The sequence below is a fragment of the Eleutherodactylus coqui genome, chromosome 3 (genome assembly GCF_035609145.1).
Source record: "Eleutherodactylus coqui strain aEleCoq1 chromosome 3, aEleCoq1.hap1, whole genome shotgun sequence".
NCBI lineage: Eukaryota > Metazoa > Chordata > Amphibia > Anura > Eleutherodactylidae > Eleutherodactylus > Eleutherodactylus coqui.
In genome coordinates this window covers 9,773,980-9,798,906 of record NC_089839.1, presented here as the reverse complement: position 1 = coordinate 9,798,906, position 24,927 = coordinate 9,773,980, and the positions used below count along the sequence as shown (strand labels likewise).

At 43.0% G+C, this 24,927-nt stretch overlaps 1 protein-coding gene across 2 annotated transcripts in view; it reads right to left on the bottom strand.

The window, feature by feature from the left end:
* TOGARAM2 (TOG array regulator of axonemal microtubules 2) overlaps positions 1–24,927 on the bottom strand; it is a 49,688-nt gene that overhangs the window by 13,180 nt on the left and 11,581 nt on the right. For both annotated transcript variants that reach the window (XM_066595108.1, XM_066595109.1), the window contains exons 2-12: positions 19,193–19,300; positions 15,071–15,205; positions 13,086–13,316; positions 12,696–12,898; positions 11,888–12,075; positions 10,958–10,998; positions 7,953–8,113; positions 7,159–7,288; positions 5,535–5,705; positions 1,907–2,045; positions 1,354–1,459 (exon numbers count right to left, since the gene is read on the bottom strand). In XM_066595108.1, coding sequence (XP_066451205.1) covers positions 1,354–1,459; positions 1,907–2,045; positions 5,535–5,705; positions 7,159–7,288; positions 7,953–8,113; positions 10,958–10,998; positions 11,888–12,075; positions 12,696–12,898; positions 13,086–13,316; positions 15,071–15,205; positions 19,193–19,217 — 1,530 coding nt within the window. In that variant the 5' untranslated portion in view covers positions 19,218–19,300. The remainder of the gene's footprint in view (positions 1–1,353; positions 1,460–1,906; positions 2,046–5,534; positions 5,706–7,158; positions 7,289–7,952; positions 8,114–10,957; positions 10,999–11,887; positions 12,076–12,695; positions 12,899–13,085; positions 13,317–15,070; positions 15,206–19,192; positions 19,301–24,927) is intronic.

Sequence of the window (24,927 nt, the reverse complement as noted above, 5' to 3'; positions counted from 1 at the left end):
AGGGTCTGGTGGGGGGGGGGCACCAGGTGTAGAGCTGACAGTGGGGTCTGGTGGGGGGATGTCACCAATCAAATCAGTACAGACATCACCTTTTCTGGACCTTTCAGAGTCCACTGTTGGCCATGTTATTGGGAGATGGAAGCCATCCGGTGTGTGCGGTGCAGCCACGTTCACGGAGACCTCGTAAACTGACAGAACGTGGATAACGAAGCCTTGTAGGAGCTGTGAAGGCATCACACACACATCGTCTGCCGTCGCTCAGGGGGGTCTCACATGACATTGGGACATCCCTTAGCACCAGAACCAACCGGATGAGATTGTGTTGTTTGTTTTTTTTTGCAAGTCGAGTCATCTTGTAATGGTACCATTTAAAGTACTAAAGGACGTACAGAAAAAACTTTTAACAATTTTTTAAGCAGGGAAAAAAAAATTAAAAATGCTATCGCACCATTTTTTGGGCGGTTTAGTTTTTCCACTGTTCAAAGTACACTAAAAATGACAAATGAACTTTCTTCTGTGGGTCAGTAGTTTAAGGTTTCTCTATTTTTAAAATGAAAATACATTTTTTGTTAAACAAAAATTGCTTTCTGTCGCCGTATTCTGAGACACGTAACTTTTTTTTTCCCAGCGATTTGTGAGGGCTCGTTTTTTTGAGTTATGACGTATAGTTTTTATTAGTAACAACTGGAAAACTTATGTCTTTTTGATCACTTTTTATTCAAATTTTTTGGGAGACTTATGTACACTTATGCTCAGCTTTTTTTTAAGGAAAAAAAGGTCTCTTTTTTCCTTTAATGTTTTTTTTATTTTTTACTGTTTAAAAAAAAGTTTAATAGTTTTTCTCATGTTTATTTAGTCCACGGGATGGCTTTATATTCATCTATGCATAGGAGCCTTGGGAGCCTTCCATAGGCGCCAGGCTGCCATGCTAGCCCATCGACATCCCCGATAGCATTGTGGGAGGTGCCAATAGGACGCAGTAAGAGGTCACCCCTCCCACTGACCGTCTAACAGTTTAGTGCTTCGATCGGAGCCAACTCTGATCCTGGCAGTTACTGGTGGCTGTCAGAAGCAGCTGATAGCCGCTGGCTTTGGAGCGGACTTGTCTCCCGATCCCACTCAATACACATTTCATGATTGCCTGACATAAGTGTACTATTGGGCGGTTATGAAGGAGCTAGACCGGGTTCAAGTGAACATATGGTAAAATACAGCATATAAAACTCGTTTTACTGAGGTGTGGAACGGCGTATCGTCACGCATGGTCACGTTTTTTTCGTCCGTGCATCTCACGCACATTGTCATGCACTTTTACTTACGGGCCGATATGCTTTCCTCTCCCAAACAACTTACCTCCCTGGTTACCGCTGTACTGACATCATGGAGTCTGGAGAAGAGGACCTCGGGGTGCCAGGATGCCAGGCACCGCATGCTCAGCAGACCCTTCTCCTTCTGCTCCCTGCAGGATGACATCAGCATTACACGGAGAATCCAGAACAATCTGACAGCAACCTATGGATGTTCCGTCTGACCTTCCTCTCTATGAGGTTTATATCCCAAACCGCCCTTATAGGGACTTCTATTTCACCGATGTCAGAGGAGAAGTAAGCTGCTTCCTCTGTTATTGCTGCCATCGCTGAACTACACCTTACATCGTTCTGTGGTTAACACCTTATTAGGTATATAAACCTCACAGAGCGAAGTCTTGCGCTTGGGACCCCTCACCCTAAGATTTCCCTCCATCACCAGAAGGACACTAAACTGTAAGGCACTGATGACCGATTTTATGCTGCTGCAAAATTTTAAATGCAGCTCTGGATGTGGTTGGAGAAAAAAGATTTGATTTAAATGAAAATCAGTGCAACATTAGGAAAGGTGAAATGACATAATTTATAAGAGATCTCACCAGTCTTTCTGATTAAGCCACTTCAGAGCCTCCAACAACCCCTGCTCTGGATGAGACATGGGCGCCATACCGGGACCCCCATTCTCAGAATCTGAATCCCAGTCAAAGCAGTCCAGGAAAGTGGCAGGTAAAGAATATGCTGTATAAAAGAGAAAAAAAAGCTTCTTAGATATCTACTAACCTTCTGTTATCCAGAAACATGAACAAAATACATGAACAAGAATATAACTACTATAATACTGCCCCCTCTGTACAAGAATATAACTACTATAATACTGCCCCCTATGTACAAGAATATAACTACTATAATACTGCCTCCTATGTACAAGAATATAACTACTATAATACTGCTCCCTATGTACAAGAATATAACTACTATAATACTGTCCCCTATGTACAAGACTATAACTACTATAATACTGCTCACTATGTACAAGAATATAACTACTATAATACTGCCTCCTATGTATAAGAATATAACTACTATAATACTGCCTCCTATGTACAAGAATATAACTACTATAATACTGCCTCCTATGTATGAGAATATAACTACTATAATACTGCCTCCTATGTATGAGAATATAACTACTATAATACTGCCCCCTCTGTACAAGAATATAACTACTATAATACTGCCCCCTCTGTACAAGAATATAACTACTATAATACTGCCCCCTCTGTACAAGAATATAACTACTATAATACTGCCCCCTATGTACAAGAATATAACTACTATAATACTGCCTCCTATGTACAAGAATATAACTACTATAATACTGCCCCCTATGTACAAGAATATAACTACTATAATACTGCCCCCTATGTACAAGAATATTACTACTATAATACTGCCCCCCATGTACAAGAATATAACTACTATAATACTGTCCTCTGTATACAAGAATATAACTACTATAATACTGCCTCCTATGTACAAGAAAATAACTACTATAATACTGCTCCCTATGTACAAGAATATAACTACTATAATACTGCCCCCTATGTACAAGAATATAACTACTATAATACTGCCCCCTATGTACAAGAATATAACTACTATAATACTGCCCCCTATGTACAAGAATATAACTACTATAATACTGCTCCTATGTACAAGAATATAACTACTATAATACTGCCCCCTATGTACAAGAATATAACTACTATAATATTGCCCCTATATACAAGAATATAACTACTATAATACTGCCCCCTATGTACAAGAATAGAACTACTATAATACTGCCTCCTATGTACAAGAATATAACTACTATAATACTACTCCTATGTACAAGAATATAACTACTATAATACTGCCCCCAATGTACAAGAATATAACTACTATAATACTGCCCCCTATGTACAAGAATATAACTACTATAATACTGCCCCCTCTGTACAAGAATATAACTACTATAATACTGCCCCCTCTGTACAAGAATATAACTACTATAATACTGCCCCCTATGTACAAGAATATAACTACTATAATACTGCCCCCTATGTACAAGAATATTACTACTATAATACTGCCCCCCATGTACAAGAATATAACTACTATAATACTGTCCTCTGTATACAAGAATATAACTACTATAATACTGCCCCCTATGTACAAGAATATAACTACTATAATACTGCCTCCTATGTATAAGAAGACTACAATTACCACAAATTGTAGAAGAATTAGATGTAAGCTCTGACAGGATTGTGCCAGCTTGCTCACTATATATAACTCCATTCAAAGAAAAAGTACCCTAAAAATCAATCTTTATTAAATGTTTATCTAAAAACCATGGGCTAAAGACTAACAAAACAGATGAGAAACCACAAATGTGGATCAAGGTGGACTGTAAGGCGCTGGTGGAAATCCGCCCGTGGGAATTAGGTATTACAGTGAAGTCTTTCCAGAAGAGAGAAATCCATCAGGCCCAATTCCCATGATCCTGATGGGCGTTGCCTGGCAGCTATTAGGTTCTATAGAATCTAATAGTGCAATGCTCACGGTGCCGAATTCCACCGTGGAATTCCGCCCCATGAAATCACCCGTAATCACCCATGGCATGTTCTATTTGCCACAGGCGTACGCGCGCATGGCCTCCATTGCAGTCGATGGAAGCCGTCCGTCATGCTATCTTCCGCTGTAGCAAAGCCGTAGATATCGTGAAAACGCTTCCCCGCCCACAAACGCCCGCGTCATATGACACTGCCGGCGCATCATGTGACACTATGGGAGTGACATATGACGCTACCGGGGCGTCTCATGACACTGCCGTCACGGGATGTGGGACCTTGGGCAGCGGATCCAGAGGTGAGTATGGGGTCTCTGGGGGGGCGCCGTCACGGACTCTGCTGCGGAGTTCCGCTTGCGATGCCCGTCACGGCCGTGGGCACTAGGCCTAAAGTAATACAACTCCTATAATATGAGGCTGATAATAACTAGAGACCCCTAGGATCCGGTCCTCGTTGCCTTTTCAGTTACTACCCTGCGAAAATTAAACTTCTAATGCGGAATGGGACTTATCTGATTTAACCGAAATGAACCCTGTAGGCAGTAAAGCCAGAACCCAGGGATAACCCGGAGCTGTGAAGGATGTGGATATCGCCTGTTTAGTGGATTGGGCCAGCTGGGGTAGGCGAAGAACATATATCTGACGGCAGAGCAGAAGACTGGATGTGGTCAAAAAAAAGGAAATATAAAGAACTCTAAGTAGTGTCTCAGAGATCAAAGCATGGTGAGACTCCTAGGAGGGATCCGACTGTGCAAATAATTGAGGAGGTTCAGGCGGTTTGACATGTTTCAGTTGGACCTACAACTCATCAGGAACCATAAGGGCTGTTAACCTTTTCCAATCCAATTTGTATCCTGGTTTTCCTAGGGGGCTTACTCTTTTTCTGCTGTTATACAACGGGGCTATCTGCTGGCTAAAGCCAGTACTGCATAAGGGGACATGTTGGATAGGCTCCAACAGCAGAGAGGCTGGCAAAATACAGTAAGAGAACTTCGACAGACGTCTTCCAACATCAGAGCTGTACAGCCTTAAATCATAATGTCTTCAGACGTCAGACAGTGGATTGGAAAGGGTTAACATAAGACGGAGTGCCTGAGATATACAGCACCCTTATAAAGTAATGTCCTCAGAACCAAGAAATTCCCAGGGACATGAAAACAGAAGGTGTGATGACTCCCAATGAGAAGAGGGAGAGGGAGAGAGAGGAAGAGGGGGAGTGAGAGAGGGGGAGAAGGAAGCCCTGATGGTGGAGATATATATATATATATATATCTCAAATATCCAAATATGACTCCGGCCTCTCCAGTTCATCCGTCTCCTTTTGTTGGTACCTCACTGTAAACTGCACGTAATTCACAACTGTCTAACAAGGAGACTGTCCTTGTTGCCCATAGTAACCAAAGAGAAATTTACTTTTATTATACTACACTGTCAGAAATGAAAGCCAGAAATGATTGGTTGCTATGGGCAACAGGGACTGTCTTCCTGTCAGACAGTTTTGATAAATGATGCCTATAATTTTACATTTTTAGTAATACAATAACACAGACAAGACACATAAAATAACACGGTTTTATATATGTGATTTTCATGGACTTTTAGCAGACACGTACCTGACGAATGGCGATGATCACTGTTGGCTGCATCCTGGTTCACAGTGGGGATGCTGGGCAAAGACGGTCGGCTCACCCATTTATTCAGGTTTATATTGTGTCCTCCTTGTCTACTTTCCAAAGTGAGAGGAACTGTGCTAATCCCACTGAGACTGAATGATGTGATGGACCCTAAATATGAGATAATAAATATACATAATATATCACCATTTACAGGAGATGTATGACTTATACCATCATGCTCCATATCACTATATAGAGGACGTATAATTATACCAGCTGTACATATATAATTATATACAGGAGATACCCAGGTTATATCAGCATGCTCCATATCATTATATACAGGAGATGTATAACTTATACCAGCTGTACATATATAATTATATACAGGAGATTCCCCGGTTATACCAGCATGCTCCATATCACTATATAGAGGACGTATAATTATACCAGCTTTACATATATAATTATATACAGGAGATAGCCAGGTTATACCAGCATGCTCCATATCACCATATACAGGAGATGTATGACTTATACCATCCTGGTCCATATCACTATATACGGGAGATGTAGAACTTATACCAGCTGTACGTATATAATTATATGCAGGAGATACTCAGGTTGTACTAGCACGCGGTATTATTGTATCTTGTCACCACCGGAAGCTAGGGGTTTGACAGGGCTTGCATGGGGGAACGCCCCTGTCACACCCCTAGCTCCCGATTGGGTGACTTCTGTGAGGTCCTAGCAGCTGCGTGTGTAGAGATTGTTGCCTGGACTGGACGGTTAGGGTAAGGGGTTAGTGTTCATGTTAGGCGTAGATTATTAGCGGTAAATACTTCCATGTTACAGGGGTAACATGCAAGCATTTAGCATAAATAATCTATGCCTAACATGAACACTAACCCCTTACCCTAACTGTCCAGCCAAGGCAACAATCTCTACACACGCAGCTGCTAAGAGTGTGCTCGCTGCAGCCGTGTCCCTACCATCTCCCCATGGCAACCGGTAGCCGACACTGCCTCCACGGCCTCACTGATCCGGCTGTCCTAACGGCACTGGCATTGTGTGTCTCTTGGCGGCGCACCAGCACTTCGGGGATATTGGACGCCTGTGCCTCTCCTGGCGACTCTCAGTGTCCATGTCCTGCCGCCGCTGACTGTCAATGTGCTCGCACGCTTGCCGCTGTCCTCTCCTGCCGGCGTAGCCTCTGCATCCTGTGCCACCACTCCCACGTTTCCCGTTGTTCTTCCCTGGCAACGATGGCTCAGCATCGTGTGCATGTGCTCCCGATGCTGGCGCTCCACCACTTAGCTGCTGTCTTCCCTGCTCCAGCATTAGCCGCTGTCCTCCGCTGCCAACACTGCCTCTGGATGCTCTGCATGTCCTGCCCCCACCGACGCTCTCAATTCTCCTGCTGTGGGAGAACCTCAGTGGCCTTGCAGGACCTGAACACCAGCCAGCTGTGCAGCCAATCAGCTGCAGGGGGCGTTACCTGCCTGTCACTGTTGTCTCCACCAGTACTTCCTGGTGGTGACAAGATACAATAATACCCCAGAATGCTCCATATCACTATATATAATCTGATGCATGCACAGTTTCTCATCCTTACACTGACCTCCAGGATCTCCTCCTTGTCTGTTCCACAGCTGCTGTTGGCTTCTCCTTTTTTCATTTCGGATATTTTCTATCTCCTGCTGCTTTTGTCTCATCTTGTCTTGCGCAGACTTTGATATAGTGAAGATGATCTAAAATAAATTGTATCGCTGATTTTTAAAAATTTGCTTAAACAACAATTATTCAGCTAAAGTAAAGGGCAGAGAAACAAGGTGAGAAGCTGGAGATACTTGTGTCTTAACACGAATGTCTATCATTTAACACCACTAAGTTTTTCTTAGTAGAAGCAGGGTCAAAATTCTGGCTGGATTAATTCATTATTATATCTGTATGGGGGTCAGAGAGCCAAACCCTCTCCAGTAGACACAGAGCTACAAGATAAATCTCTGCCTGCAGCCACTATTAGAGGTATGTAACAATCCTGCCCTAGAAGAATTCCCAAACTAAAGAAAAAAAGCAGTAGAATGCTTGCTGTAAACCTCTTGTGTTCATGTTTGGTACTGCAGGTATTTTGTACATTATTGCCATGTGTTAGACAATTTTTCGAGGTGTGCTCAGGGGTGCTTAAAGTCTTCATGCTGCTTGAGGCGAAGTGTGAAATGATGCCACCCCCCAACAAAAATGCCCACTCATTTTAAAGCATTGGAAGGACTGGGTGGCAACCCACTGCCCCTCTGAAGCCCTGCAGACCACCGCCTGAGGTGACAGTCTCAGATCACCTCATGGTAGGGGTCCTATAGGTATGCTCAATCTTTGATCTTGAATAGTAGATTATCCTCACAATGAATGACCTACCCGAGCATGGTTCTCCTTCCCTTCCTCTTCCTCTTTGACTAGCTGCGGTAGTGGTGTGACATCAGTGTCTTTGGCTGCAGACGGTAGGATTGTTTTTAAAGGGACCACTTCCAAAGTGGCTTCCATGGCATTTGTGGGATGGTTGTGAATGTGATCAGCATCTGTGTGTGAGAAAAGGGAAGACGGAAACACAAAACTCAAGATGGTACAATATGAGAGTGGTGGATGCATCTTGCCTCTAGGGAATGTTTGGGGATTTTAGAGGGACATGTTCTTTAGCCAAGTCTTCAGCAGCTTGACCCCACGGCCCAATTTAAGGGCGGAGGAAGACTGATGTCCTAGAAAACAGATATTTGCTTGGTTACCCGTATACCCAAATAGGTCATCTGGTCTACCCATTGGAGCAGACAGAGGGAGCAAAGCCGCCGCTGAGTCAGCTGCCAAAAGAGGAGTCCAACCTTTATCTCAGAATAGAGACCAAAGAGTATCAAAAACAGAGAGCTCCAGATCTTGCAAAAAGAGAAGCGCGTCATCGGCATACAACGCAATGCACTCTTTGTTATTTAATTAAAACCCCACCTTTGTGAAGGACGTGCGGCGTGGATCGCGAGCGGTTCAGTGCCGAGTGCAAAACAAAATGTTCTTTCTATGGTGGTAACACAATATCCCTGCCGGTCATACGATCTCGTTTCCGCATTGTCAGGTGAATACGCGGCTGCTCCGTCCCAGGCGTTGCGTGCCATGCGGCTCCTTGGAGAGGTCTCTCACCTATTATCTGATTATGTTGGTTACAGTTTGTTGCTACTTTGTTTCATAGTAATAATGGTAGGAATTCTTCCCCAGCGCCGGTGTAACTGTCACACCGCTAATTGTCTGGCACAGAGAAGTAGTAATTACCCAGCTACTGGTAAAAGAAACTCTACCAGGCTCAAGTGAGAAAATAACCACTGCAGACTTTGGGGCATGCTGGGAGTTGTAGTTCCACAAAAACTGTAAATCAACCGTAAAGGAAATACTCTGTTTGCTCTAAATATATTCCTCCGATCCAGCAGGGGGCGTATTTCCCATTTGCTAATAATGACAACATTGTAATGATGAAATTAAAGTGGCAGAAGGAAAGAAACCCCACTAATGGCAAATACAGTCATGTCACTTTAACCACTTAAGGCCCTCCCCCCCTTTTTTTTCCATTTTTGGTTTCTCCTCTCCACTTTCAAAAATCAATACTTTTTTATTTATCATTCGATGTCTCTGTCTGCCAGCTTGTTGTTTTTTGCGGAAGGAGTTGTATTTTTCAATGATTCTATTTAATTTTATTTTGGAATGTATATGACTTTTTGATCACTTTTTATTAAATGTTTTTCTTGGAGACAGGGTGACCGAAAAAGGCCAACTCTGGCATTGTGTATTTTTCTTTCTGATCACATTCACTGTGTGAGATCATTAATGCATTACTTTGATACATTAGACTTTTATTGACACAGCGATACCAAATTAGTTTTTTTTCATTATAAATATGTTGAAAGGGTCTTTAAAAAAAAACAAAAAACTTTTACTTCCTTTGTTTTTTTTTCTAATAATTAATAAAACATTTACTTTTTTGAAACTACCCATAGGGGATTTGAACTCCTGATTGTTTGATTATTGCTTATAGCGTATAATGCATGGCTTGTGGCATGGCTTGAAAGACAGCCTATCAGAATGCAGTATAAGGGCTCAGTCACATGGGTGTTTGTAACGGGAGTTTTTCCGCGTGTCAAATAATTCGCACTAGATAGAACCAATGCTTTACAATAGCAGCGGTCACATGTGCGAATCAGAAACCAATCATGAATTCATGAATAGGTGAGTGCTGCCTCTGATTGGTTGAGCACTGTGACCAATAAGAGGCAGCTCTCAGCTGTCATTCAATAGTTGATAGCTGCCTCAGATTGGTTACAGTGCTCAGCCAATCAAAGGCAGCCTATTCAGCAGGCGGGAATTTTTAAATCCCCGCCTGCTGAATACTCCTCAGAGCAGTGCAGGAGAAGAGCCGGCTGGACACGGCTGAGTCCCGGCAGCTACAGAGAGGTGAGTATAGATTTTTTTTATACATTTTTAGGAGTGTTTTTAGGGAAGGGCTTATATTTTAAGCCCTTCCCCAAAAATCACTGCAGGGCTTGCTGGCAGTCCATTGCTTTCAATGGAGCCGACTGTATTGCCGGCTCCATTGAATTCAATGGGAGAACATCGCTCTCCTCTGCTACAGCTGTGACAGCTGTGGCAGAGGATTTCTTCATCTCAGCAGGGAGTCCCATTTTCTCTAGACACTGTGACAATACTGTGATTCAGTGTGACTGTGACAATGCTGACACAGTGTCCAGTGAGAATGGGACTCCCCACGGAGATGAAGAAATCCGCTGTCACAGCTGTAGCAGAGGATTGCAATGTTCTCTGTATGTCAATGGGGCCGCTGCAGCTGCCGCCGGCCCCATTTGCCACAGGTGAAACCCCTGGATGTAACAGAGACTTTTTGAACGCATAACTGATGCGTTCAAAAATTTGTGCGTCCAAACGCCTGTGTGACTGAGGCCTAATGCAATACTGTGTATGGCAATCAGCCGTGGAAGACCTTAGGGTTTTCAGAAGGCCTCAGGTTACCAGCCTGTAGGTTCTGTACTGAAGCTCCGCCATGCTGCTTCAAGTTGGTGACATAAAGCAATAGTTTATGCATTGCATGTGACAAGCTGCTGCACTGAGCACAGCCTACCTCCTCTCCTGTGCATTACACCTATATCTGTATCTCTCCAGCATCCTGCTCACAGTATATGATCCTCTATGTAACTATAGCTTCTAATAGTTGGGATCAGGCCTCCCTATAAGAAGCCTTGGCAAAGTATCATGGTGCATACAATGATTTTATGTGTCTACTGGAGTTCCTTTTTAACATCTCTCATTTAGGATTTACCTGGATGATCCCTTTAAGTGCACATACTTTAGACACAGTACACATTTTGCACACTTACTTATAGACCTGACGGATTTGCCTTCATCATCCAGAGGGTTGCTGTAAAGGAGAGGACATCAGCGTTAGATGACATATGAAGTGTATACTGATACAATTTCCCCTTCAGTAGTGATGTCCCCACATGCCCCTGCCCCCCCCCCCCCCATCCTTAGTAATAATGTCCCAGCATTCTCCACTCGGTATTATGGCCCCCACATCCCCTTCTCAGTATAAATGCCCCACTTGCCCACTTTTCTGAAGTGAAATAAACAAATGGCCTGAACTCATCACTTTCACTCCCCGGTCCTCCGATCCCCGCCACTCCGGTCCCCCACTCACATGATCACTTAAAACCTTTCCCCAGCCTTAGCATCGGTATAGCTGAGGCCAGTGATTGCCCATGTGCTAGATGGCACATGATCACACTACCTGGAGGGGTACCAGAGTGGCGGAGGGAGTGAAAGCGGTAACCATTGGCTGTTTTTTATCCCACAAAAAATCCAGGACTGTCAGGACTGTCCCGCTGAACCCGGACGCTTGGAGACACCACTTAGTATTCATATGTGTTCCTTCTCTTGGTCCACCTGTCTTCTGTGTTGATCCAGGGAACAGTCTGATTGCCATTAGGGAGTCGGGAAGGAATTTTTCCCCCAAAAGGGCTAATTGGCTTCTGGCCTTGGGGTTTTTTGCCTTCCTCTGGATCAACACAGTAGGATAGACAGGCTGGACTAGATGGACATTGTCTTCATTCGGCCTTATATACTATGTTACTATGTTACTGTGTTGCAGTACGGTTTCTACACTGTAGCAGCTATGGGTTCACACATTTTCCCACCCACTGATGAGATAAAAGTCTCATATTTTCTACAATGGGAATCATCAAAGGATTGAATCAAAGTAAGTGTAACAGGATGCGATGCGCTATAGCCGCCCTTGGCCTGGCAGTCACCTTCTCTGTTGGGCTCCATGTCGGGACGCTGGTGAAGATCTCCTCAGCTGACCATTAGTCGTGGTCTGCACTAAGCCATTCTGAGTTGTCTCCACTGGCAGACCCGATGACTTGGTTATTGGAGGAATAACAACCCCACCAAGAGCTTTCCGAGTCTTCTCCTCGCCACAGCGCGCATATTGTAAAGACTGCGAGTATAACGTAAGGAAATTGAGAATTGATAAGATATGAGATAGATACGAGATAAGGCCCATTTAGACACAACGATTATATTGCTCAAAATCCGCTCAAAAGCCATCTTTTGAGTGATAATCGTTGGGTGTAAATGTGCCCATCTTTCACTTTTCTGCCGAACGATGAATTTCAGTTCTGCATGAAAACCATCATTCAGCAGAAAAACTGATAAGCAGGACCGCATGCTGTGTTCTGCCCGGGAAGGAGCTGATTACAGCTGATTGCATTCTCTCCTGTCAGCCCCCCTGGCAGTACAAAGGTAATGTAATCAGGGAACAGCAGGGGGTGCATTCCCTGGATACAGCTCTAGGCCGCACTCACTATACTAATTGGTACTAATAGGCATTAGTACCAAGTAGTAGTTTATGCAAAATGATCGCTCAAAAGCCATCTTTTGAGCAATCATCTTTGTGGTGTAAATGCACCTATAGATAAGATAAGAGATACATACTAGACAGAGACTAGACAGAGACAGACAGACAGAGACAGACAGATACTAGATAGAGACAGATAGATAGGATAGAAAATTAGAATCCACTATTGTATAGTGGTGATCCTATCAGTCACCATGTACCTCTATATGGTCTCTTCTTCCGTCATCCCCGTTCTCCGTTACGCTCCTCTGTGTACCGCTATCTTCCGTGGAGTTGCCCTGGGGCGTAGGGCTCCTCTGTATGGGGGGCACAGGTTTGGTCACATTCAGTATCCTCTGGGAGGCGCTCTTGGGAACTGCAGGCTTCAGGGGAGCGTTCAGTGAGCTAATCAGTTCAGATGAAGCTGTAATGGAGACCACATAATAGACTATAGATAGGAGTGGACAAGGAAACTTCTAGAGTCTGTCCTGGGGTTATGTTACCTTCCCCCAATTATATAGTGGTGGTAATTATGATAATAGGAGGATCTTAAGAGGAAAAGACTCATCTACTAATGAACCACATACACATCCTAAGAAGGCCGCACTCACCCCCTCGGGCACCGTAACCTTCAGAGAGTTTCCTCTTCAGCTTATCCTTCAGCCGGGCAGTTTCCAGCGCTGCACTGTCCACCTCCTCCCGCTGCTTCTTATTACCGGGGTTCAGTTTTAGTTGAAGGGAATCATTCTTAAGTTCAGTATCAAAAATCTCAGACTGCAGATCATCTCCACCCCACATGTAGGACGTCTTCACCTGCAGACCCAACGTGGACTGAAGAGCAGCTGAGGAGCATAGAAAGATATGGTTATATTCTTGTACATAGGTGGCAGTATTATAGTAGTTATATTCTTGCACATAGGGGGCAGTATTATAGTAGTTATATTCTTGTATATAGGAGGCAGTATTATAGTAGTTATATTCTTGTACGTAGGGGGCAGTATTATAGTAGTTATATTCTTGTACATAGGAGCAGTATTATAGTAGTTATATTCTTGTACATAGGGGGCAGTATTATAGTAGTTATATTGTTGTACATAGGGGCAGTATTATAGCAGTTATATTCTTGTACATAGGGGGCAGTATTATAGTAGTTATATTCTTGTACATAGGGGGCAGTATTATAGTAGTTATATTCTTGTACATAGGGGGCAGTATTATAGTAGTTATATTCTCGCACTTAGGAGCAGTATTATAGTAGTTATATTCTTGTACATAGGGGGCAGTATTATAGTAGTTATAGTCTTGTGCATAGGGGACAGTATTATAGTAGTTATATTCTTGTACACAGGAGGCAGTATTATAGTAGTTATATTCTTGTACATAGGAGGCAGTATTATAGTAGCTATATTCTTGTACATTGGGGCAGTATTATAGTAGTTATATTCTTGTACATAGAGGGCAGTATTATAGTAGTTATATTCTTGTACATAGGAGGCAGTATTATAGTAGTTATATTCTTGTACATAGGGGGCAGTATTATAGTAGTTATATTCTTGTACATAGGGAGCAGTATTATAGTAGTTATATTCTTGTACATAGGGGCAGTATTATAGTAGTTATATTCTTGTACATAGGGGAAGTATTATAGTAGTTATATTCTTGTACATAGGGGGCAGTATTATAGTAGTTATATTCTTGTACATAGGAGCAGTATTATAGTAGTTATATTCTTGTACATAGGGGAAGTATTATAGTAGTTATATTCTTGTACATAGGGGAAGTATTATAGTAGTTATATTCTTGTACATAGGGGCAGTATTATAGTAGTTATACTCTTGTACATAGGTACAATATTATAGTAGTTATATTCTTGTACATAGGAGGCAGTATTATAGTAGTTATATTCTTGTGCATAGGAGGGCAGTATTATAGTAGTTATATTCTTGTACATAGGTACAATATTATAGTAGTTATATTCTTGTACATAGTGGGCAGTATTATAGTAGTTATATTCTTGTACATAGGGGGCAGTATTATAGTAGTTATATTCTTATACATAGGAGGGCAGTATTATAGTAGTTATATTCATGTACATAGGGGGCAGTATTATAGTAGTTATATTCTTGTACATAGGAGTTAGTATTATAGTAGTTATAGTCTTGTACATAGGGGGCAGTATTATAGTAGTTATATTCTTATACACAGGGGACAGTATTATAGTAGTTATATTCTTGTACATAGGGGCAGTATTATAGTAGTTATATTCTTGTACATAGGGGGCAGTATTATAGTAGTTATATTCTTGTACATAGGAGCAGTATTATAGTAGTTATATTCTTGTACATAGGAGCAGTATTATAGTAGTTATATTCTTGTACATAGGAGCAGTATTATAGTAGTTATATTCATGTACATAGAAGCAGTATTATAGTAGTTATATTCTTGTACATAGGGGAACAGTACTGTAATCGTTATACTCTTGCCTCTATGTGGCAGTATTATAGTAACTACTGTAAGTGCCGTACAAATATTCAGCTGAATGATAGACGATTACATATTAATAAACTGTGATACTGATGTAGCTTCATGCACAGACCTGTTTCCGCCGGCCCCCATCGGTTCCCATACAGTTGTAGGTTGGTGTCAACATTCCCATTGCGCAGCGACATGAACCCAGGTTTCATTTTTGGAACACCTCCACAATAAACAGCAAGTGAGGCTCTGAAGTTGGCTGCAAATATAAAGTAACCAAAGAGTGTTTTCACTCAGGGCAGATCTTTCATCGTCTGAGAACATTCTTAATTATTGCCCCATTGTCTAACTCATTACAGCTGCTATTACACAAGACATCCCGTGACGGACACGCTCTTAGCTTTGTCTATTCAATGTAGAGACCTTGTAACTCTTAAGATAGTCACTAACACAAGATTTTTGTTGACATCTACCTATGACAATACTCTATTAATACAGCATTTTGTCTTGCAGTTTCTGCAGACTATTATATTGTTTTTTAGATTTGCTCCCCTCTTTCTTTTTTAGCATGTGTGCAAGCTCTGTGTTCATCCATCGTGTTCTCTCTAGATGCCTCCTATTCTTCCTTTAGCAGGAATCACCAAACATTTCTTGTAGGTGCAAGTAAGATTTGCACAAAGTTGCAGAGAAATATTGAGCATTCCTCCCTGCAAATGTGTTTTAGTTCATCAATATTTCTGGGATGCTTTGTGTATACAGCCCTCTTCACAGCATCTGCATTGATTTAAAGGGGTGGTCTCGCGAAAGCAAGTGGGTCTATACACTTCTGTATGGCCATATTAATGCACTTTGTAATATACATCGTGCATTAAATATGAGCCATACAGAAGTTATTCACTTACCTGCTCCGTTGCTAGCGTCCCCGTTGCCATGGTTCCGTCTAACTTCGGTGTCTTCTTGCTTTTTTAGACGCGCTTGCGCAGATGCATCTTCTCCCTTCGGCTGGTCTTGGAAGCATCGGAGTTTTGGCTCCGCCCCCTTTTCGCATCATCGCGTAGCTCCGCCCCCGTCATGTGCCGATTCCAGCCAATCAGGAGGCTGGAACCGGCACACGTCATGGGGCGGAGCTACGCGATGATGCGTACAAGGGGGCGGAGCCAAAATGCCGATGCTGCCGAGCGGAGCCGAAGGGAGAAGAAGGGAGAAGACGGATCTGCGCAAGCGCGTCTAAAAAGGCAAGAAGACACCGAAATTAGACGGAACCATGGCGACGGGGACGCTAGCAACGGAGCAGGTAAGTGAATAACTTCTGTATGGCTCATATTTAATGCACGATGTATATTACAAAGTGCATTAATATGGCCATACAGAAGTGTATAGACCCACTTGCTTTCGCGAGACCACCCCTTTAAGGTCAGGACTCTGACTTGGCCCCTCAAATATACAAGTGGATCAGTTGAAGTCTACAGCACACTTTCGGGAGACCCCTAAACTATACTAACCCAAGGTGATTATAACTTTGAGAGATGGAGATCAGAAATGCAGAATAAAGAGCTCCAGAAGTAGAAAGTATTTATCTAGTGTTCATTTTCTGTTTAAAACTCACCAGACGTCAACTAAAGAGGAGAACTTTAACCATTTGGAATCCAGAATAGAAAAACGAAAAGCAGGAAGGAATATAAAAGTCAACAATAAGAATTTGCAAGTATAAACTGTACAGATAAATATAGATATATCTAATGGTACAAGACGAGGGACAGCAAAATGCCAATAATCCAACAGCCAATATTACAGAAGTCTCATTGTAGAATGCTGCAGCTATAGCAGACTACAAATGTTCTTTATATCTTATACTCCGTTCGTAGCCAAAGCTGCATGCAGAATGTTGTTGGTTTCCTGTTTCAGGCTACAATAAGTGTGTGTATTTCTTATCGTATTTGGTCTATTGACCCTTATATAGAAACTAAATCTATGCTGTGTAGTGCCGGAATGAAGGATCAAAGGATAAGAGAAGTCAACAGAAAAACAGCAATAGTAAACTCTGTTAACTTAAAGACATACAAAACCAGCAGAAATAGACTATAATCAGATATCTATAGGCTGACTGCAGCTATTTCCTTATCTAGGCGAGTCTTAAGACCTTTGAGACTTTTTTCTAGGATGTCAATAAGCCTTATGATCAATAATTTTTGTAACATTTATAATTGTAACCTTTGTATGATAACGCTCTCTTTGTGTATAAGAACTTGTAATGTCTTCAAATAGTGTCTTGCTATAACACGAAGTGCTTTGCTTTATTCATAGATACTACTAGCAATCTTCTCATCACGGGCTTCCATAACTACCAATTTGGCACCAGGCAACAAGATCATCAGATTGGTACCGGCGTGGTCCGATTACAAGTTCTACCCCTATAATGGAAGTCTAGCCTGCTCTCCATTCTAAAGGCTAATTCACATGACTGTACATTCAAGCCATTTGCGGTCTGCGTATTTTATGGATGGCTCACGACCCATTAAGGACCTGTCCCCTTTCTTTCATTTTCAGCTTTTCCTCCTTTTTTTTTATTTTTATGTTTACATAGCTACATGAAGACTTCTTTTTTGCGGGTCGAGTTGTAGTTTTTCAATGGTTCCATTTAATGTACCATATAAATTTACTGGGAAACTTTTAAAAAGTTCCAAACAGAGAGAAAAGGGGAAAAAATGAAATTCTGCCATCTATGGGTGGGAGGTCTTGTTTTCACAGCATACATATTATGGCAAAAATGAAATGATAACTTTATTCTGTGGGTTGGCACGATTCAGACTATATCAAAATTTATATATTTTTTTGCTGTAGTATTTTAAAAAAATAAAATAATCTTGGAAAAAGCATTTTCTGACCACCATAACGGCTTTATTTTTTCATCGACATAGTTGAGTGAGGGCTCGTTTTTTTGCTGGATGACCTATAGTTTCTATTGATACCATTTTGGAGTTGTGTAACTGTTTATTGTATATTTTTCTTGGAGGTGGGGTATCCAAAAATGCGTAATTCTGGCATTGTGTCTTTTTTTACATAAACCATGTGGGATAAATGTTTCAGTAAATCTGACTTTTATGGACACTGCACCAACAAATATGTTTAAAAAAAAAAATATATATATATATATATATATTATTATTATGGGAAAAGGTTTTTTTTTAACCTGTACTTGCTTTATTTTTTTTCAAAAATAAAAAAAAAAGTTTCTACTTTTTTAACTTTTTTTTTAATATAGTCCCCATAGGGAATGTGCGATCACTCATAAGGTGATTGTTCTCAGTAAGAGAAACCAAGTAATCTTGCAGATATGAGACCTTTTAATGGCTAACAAAAACACATGATGGAGTGTAAGCTTTCCAACCTCTCAGGGTTCTTCCTCAGGAATTATGTTTGAAAGCTCACTATAACATCATATATTTTTGTTAGACATCAAAAGGTCTCATATCTACAAAATTACTTGATTTCTGTTCCTGAGAAAAATCACATTTTGCGCTACTGGCTAACACCATACCTTTTTTTGTTTTACAGGATAGCCATTCACATGAATGACCATTTCGTATTACCAGAACATCAGAAAGTCTTCCTGGATGTGAAGGGGCTCTTACTGATGGGCTCCATTCTGGCTTATAAATGGGGTCCCAAGTAGAAAGTCCCACTCTGTGACCTTCATACCTCCTAATAGGTCATATGAACAGGGACTCTGCTCCTAGCACAACCCCTTTAAAGGGATTATACCAAGATTTCAAGTTATCCTCTCCCCACATAACAGGTGAAAACTTGCTGATTGGTGGGAGTTTCACTGATCTCGAGAACGAGGGTCCTTTGCCCCCTGTCCTCCTCACTGTAGAGTTACTGCACCTCCTGTAATGAGGAGGAGACTGAATGCAATGTTGGTCACTCAAGCGCTCCATTCACTTTCAATTGGACTGTGGAGATAGCCGAGGAACAAGCGCTCAGCTATTTCCGTCATCCCCAATGAAATGAATAGAGTGCTGACCGTACATGCTGGGCCAATGCTCCATTCATTCTGACATCACTGGGGAAAAGTAGAAACCCCCACTGATCAGCAAGTTATACCCAACTCTGTGACTATTCCTGTGGAGAGGGGAGAACTTGTGATTCCGGAACAAATCCTTTAAGTAGATCTCACCTTGATACTTATGTGTTACTAGTCACAGCGACAGCGGACCACCGTCCAGAACCCCCCCATGCATAATACCTGCTGTAAAATCATTGTGAGCCATGATGCCCTTGTAGGTTTTGTAGTTTTCTGTCAAAACACGACTCCTGCAGGACGCCCCTCGTCATTGTCTTCTGCCATAAACTCCTAAAAGACATGCAGACCGTTGAGAAGGATCACACAGGAAAGAGTCATCATAATCTGGTCTATCAGTAGAGAAACTTCATATCTATAATTAAAATTAAGAGGCGCAATGTAATACCACAACCTTCCTGTAGTGGCCGCTGCAGGAGGAGCACTGCCGACTTACAGAAGCATACTTCCCAATATATGAATTCACATTTCCTGGAACATTTGTGTAAAATCCCTCCCTGTTTTTGTTCCATTTTGTAGGACAATCCTATTAAAAGCTGGACCTTTGGGAGTAAAGGATGGGACCACACCATTTAACCCCTTGGTGATACGGCCTTTTTTTGGCCTAAGGACACAACAATTTTTGGGGATTTTCATCCCTACTTTTCAAAAGTTGTAACTTTTATTTATACCTGGCCATATAAGCTTGTTTTTTTGCGTGGCGAGTTCTGTAGTTTTTATTGCTAACCATTTTTTGGGTACATATAATGCATTGTAGAACTTTTATTTATTTACTTTTTTGCATCGCTACATTCAAAGTCCCGTAACTTAATTTTTTTACGGACGGAGCGATGTGAGGGCTGTAGTTTTTATTGGTACCAATGGCGAAATTAACAAAAAAAGCATTTTAGTTTGATTTTTGCTTTTTTTTTTTTAGAATACTATCTTTGCTGTGCTGCATAAAAAAAGCGTGTTCAAATTATTGTACGGCTGTTGTGGATATGATGATACCAAACATGTATTATTTCAATTTTAATCAAACAGGTGAAGGTGCATAAAAAGGTTTTTTATTTTACAATTTAGCATTTTTATGTCCTTATAGGGGACTTAAACCTGTGAACTTAGGATAGTAATTCTGGGTACTATTGTGCCTTGTCACCACCGTAAGCTTGGGGTTTGACAGGGCTTGCAAGGAGGAACACCACTGTCATGCCCCTACCTACCGATTGGCTCAATTCTCTGCTCTGTCCTCTCCCCTGCTGTAGTGGCGCAATCAGGCCAGCGGTGGCCACACTGTCCTCCCCACTGCTGATTCTCTTCTCTGTCCTCCCCGTGGCCACCCCGCCGCCAGGCTCCCCCCTGCTGTAGCAGCGAGATAAGGCTGGCGGCGGCTGCCACACTGTTCTCCCCCCCTGCTGTAGCAGTGAGATACGGCCTCTGAGGGCTACTCCGCTCCCCCTCCGCCTCTCGGCAGTGACAGCTGCTGAAGGGAGAGAAGGCAGGGGAGCGGAGTAGCTGTCCGGGGCTGCAGCCCCCTGAAAGTGCGGAGAGCGTTGGAAGGGCCTCATCCATTGTGCTGAGCGCTGCTACAGCACGGGAGCAGGACAGTGTTGGCTGCAGCGGCATGGGCATGTGGAGGGTGACAGTGTTGCCGGTGGTGGGATGCCAATCTCTGTGTGCACGGCACTTCACAGCCGACAGGGCAGAGGGTACAGGCAAGGCAATCACACTGTAGTGATGTTTGCCTGCCCTGGAGGGTTAGGCTTACATTATTACCTCTACATGCTTCCATGTTACACCTGTAACATGGAAGCATGTAGAGGTAATAATGTAAGCCTAACAGTACAACTAACCCAAACCCTCCAGCCCAGGTAAAAATCACTGTAGACGCTGCTAGGACCTTCAAGGACCTTCCACAATTCAGCCAATCGAGAGGTAGGGGTATGACTGGGGTGTTACTCCATGCAAGCCCCGTCAAACACATAGCTTCCAGTGGTGACAAGATACAATAGTACCATACATCTGTATTATAATGCAGTATCGGTTCTCATAGCGATCACAGGCCATAGCAGAGGTTATTGTCTGGTGTCTAATTGCTATGGCAACCCATCGGCTCTCAGCCATGTATCCGATGATGTCACATAAGGAGTGCCCTCCCTCTGTGAACCCCTTACACGCTGCAGTCAGCATTGATCGCAGCATGTAAGAGGTGAACAGCAGGGATTGGTGTTCTTACATTAGTCACTGTCGCCCCCCTCAGCTTCTAGGCGTGCACCATCCATAGGATGTGAATGTATGTCCATTTACAGGAACTGCTTTCCAGCCAGTCAATATATTTACGTCTTTGGGTGGGAAGGGGTTAATGATGGTCATTTCATGATACATCCGTTCTTCTTTCACATCTCTACAAAGATTTTGTAGAGCAGCAAAGGGTGAGAGTGATACAATGTATCAGTCTGGAGTCCACTGTAACAAACTTTCAGCACAGGAGGGAGATAACTGATGTGTTTAGCTAACTGAGGACTGTTAGACTGGATACAACTGTAACAAACCTTCAGCTGTGAGATGTATGAGGTCTGTACGGGTTTCAGCCTCAGAATGTAAAAATCAAAAGGTTCGCATTCACTGGCGGCAAGCAGAAATCTTCACAACAGTGAGCAATAGAAGCGTAAAGTATATCAGAGAGCAGAAGAACCATCTGACCACTTTGAGGCAAGGGTTAATGCTGAGTTTGCAGGGAGCGCATGGTCCGCCGCTCGGGACACTCCACTAATGGTTGCCTATATTAATACGCAGTCGCTTTGTTACTAGTCTTCACGTAAACATTGACACATTGATCTGCACTAAGGAAATGGCGCGACGCCACTGCAAAACAATAAGCTTCCAGGTACTCTGGGATTGTTGTTCTTTCCATTGCAGAATTTAAAGGCGCAGTAATCACATTTTTCCAGAGTAAAAAGGTACCCGTGCACCGTGAGCCGCAGTCAGCTGACACAGTGGCATCCCCCCCATACACATGAACCTTGGTGTGTTAAGGTAGGTACACCGCAGACAGAAAGCTCTGGCATTGGCTTATCTCCCTGGGTGTTGAAATTCAACATCTGTCTGGGGAAAGTTGAGCCGCCCTCGTACATATTAGAGAGTCATTTGGCCCCACCATCATTGGCAGGTTCAGGCAGCTGAAAACTGATGTGCATGGGGGTCCTAAAGCGACCCTCTGTTTCCAGACAAGATTTTTTCTGCTACAAGAGCGGTTGCAGTTTTATTTTTTACTGCTCCTCTGCTCTACCGATTTTCAGCTGTGCAGGATGGCCGCAGCAACTTTCTAATTACCTAATGTACACCACTCATCATGTGAGCAGCTGTAGCCAATCAGAGAGCAGGTATAATGCAGCGGAAGTCTAACCCTAGCGACAGACTATGGCAGGGTTCACTGAGGGCCACATCAGCCTTTAAAGGGCCAATTGTAATTGTAAGACTGTATAGTAATACTGACCCTCAGACTTACCCCAGTAATAATAGTGACCCCCATAGTGGCCCCAGTAATAATAGTGTCTCCCATAGTGGCCTTTGTACCATCATAGTAATTGGGTCCCCCATAGTGGCCTTTGTAGTAATAATGACCCCCTATAGGTGACCCAAGTAGTAAGTGTCCCCTATGTTGGTTGCTGCAGTAGTAATAGTGCTCCCTATTTTGACCCTAGTAGTAACACCGACTTCCATAATAGTCCGAGAATCCCCCATACTGGCCTCTAGCGGGGCAGCAACCTAACAAGCATTCCACCGACCCAGCATGCAGCTGAGGTCCGCTGGTGGCAGAGTCTGTGACCTCTCCCCCCAGCGTCTGCGCTGTGTACAAGACGAAGCATGCAGACACTGGGAGGGAGGGTCAGCAGTCAAGGACTCTAAACTGCTGCTGCAGACTGGTTGAGTGAAATACCTGAAAGGTTGCTCCACGGCTGGCGGGCCACCTAAAATGAGGGGGTGGGCCGGTTCAGCCCGCGGGCCTTGGGTTTGACTAAATGAAAGCATGAAAAAAAATTTTTTAAAGTATATTAAAAGTTAAAAAAAAAAAATTACTATAAGAAAAGCTAAACAATTAAAATAACAAACAAACCCACACATATTTGGTACTGCTCTATACGTAAGAGTCCAAACTATGAAAATACCGCACGCAATATTTATCACTAGTGTGGGCCATAAAGAAAGAAAAAAGGGACAGAATTTTTTTAATCCCAGCTCCCAAAAAATTTGAATAAAAATGGATCAAAAAGATGTCTGTACCCCAAAATGGAATTAATAAAAACTACAGCTCAACCTGCCAAAAACAAGCCCCCACACAGCCCCCGAAAAAATACACGGCGATGGAAAGTTACTTTTGTTTAATACAATATTTAACCGTAGCGTCCTATAACTGCGCGCCGTTTCCCTCCCAGGTCAGACAGTTTTGCCTCTGACCTAGTCTCTGGCAGGTAAATGGATGTATTATTTGGCCAGAGTTAGCACAGATGCTGCTCTCTACACCCCTTCCCTTCATCTTGGGTCCCTGGTGTGCATTGTCTACAGGCGGCCCGGGAAAAAGAAAAAATAGAAATAGCCATTTTTACAAGGAAGCCTAATCCCCTCTGTGTTCAATGGCGTACCCAAGGGTGGCTGCTATGGGGCCCGCAGAGGCAGGGGAGCTTGAGTCTGTATAACCCCACGTCCATCGCCAGGTACTGCAGCCATGCTTTCTAAGTCACAGTCCTGCCTGATGCGCGGCAACATACCGTACAGAGCTGACTCCTCCCACATCTCCTGCTGTCCAATGCTTTATTGCACCGAGAGCAGGAGTCAGGGGAGGAGTCGGACTGCGCTATCAGGGAGGACTAAGAGTTTGAAAGAGCTCTGGTGCTGGCTGGACCTTTGGGCAAAAGACACCACACACAGAGGCCCATTATAACTTTGAGGAGCACAGCAGGGGCACTATTATTTTGTGGGGCCACATAGGAAGCACTGTTACTATTGGGGGGGGACTTCCTGAGAAGTGTACTGGGTGTAGCGACAGGATGCGGAGAGTGTGCAGAAACGAGTCGTGACTGGTCTGGGCCCAGATAAAGAAGAGAGGGGAGACGTCACCTGTGATCACTGGAGGTAACTGCACTGTAATCACTATCATCGTGTATAGCTGGTTTCTTGCTACTATATAGAGGCTGCATTATTTAGAGAGTTACCAATCCAATCATTCAGGGCTGGTTTTAAGGGGGGGGGGGCACACTACCTAAATACCCAGGCTCCAGTCCTCAGGGACCACCAACAGGTCATGTTTTCGGGATCTCCTATAGTAAGAACACCTGTGGCAATGTCTGGGGCCCCAACAATAATTACATCACCTGTGCAATGCTGAGGAAGTTCTGAAAACATGACCTGCTGGCGGTCCCTGAGGACTGGAGTTGGGGAACACTGAGCTAAGAAACTGAAATTCCTGATGTTATATATGGTGGTATTATGGGACGGAATTGTAGCTTTATGTCGTTTCTATATGACAGTTTTATGTTGGCATGACATTGATGGTCCGAGTTGCCGCCTGCACCATCTCATTATGCCCATGGAATCTGGCCTACTTTTGCTGTTTCAGCCTGTTCCCCATCCCAGGACTTCTCTCCTCCAACATTAATCAGTGTTATTTAAGAGATTACCTCATGGGTATAACCGGCCTTTGTTGTAGCGTCCCCCCCCCCCCCCCCCCCATCCTTGTAAATAGCACATGGCGCTCAGAGTCTCAAATGTCACTTACCCTCTTAGGAGTTGGCAGCAGATCTCCGCTAGACCTTTGGCTCGAGGCTTAGATACGTCAGCTGGAGATACGACGAGGTTCATCCCTCACCAACACAATTAACAATTTCTACAAACGCAGTTAATAAACCGTTAAGGATAAATTT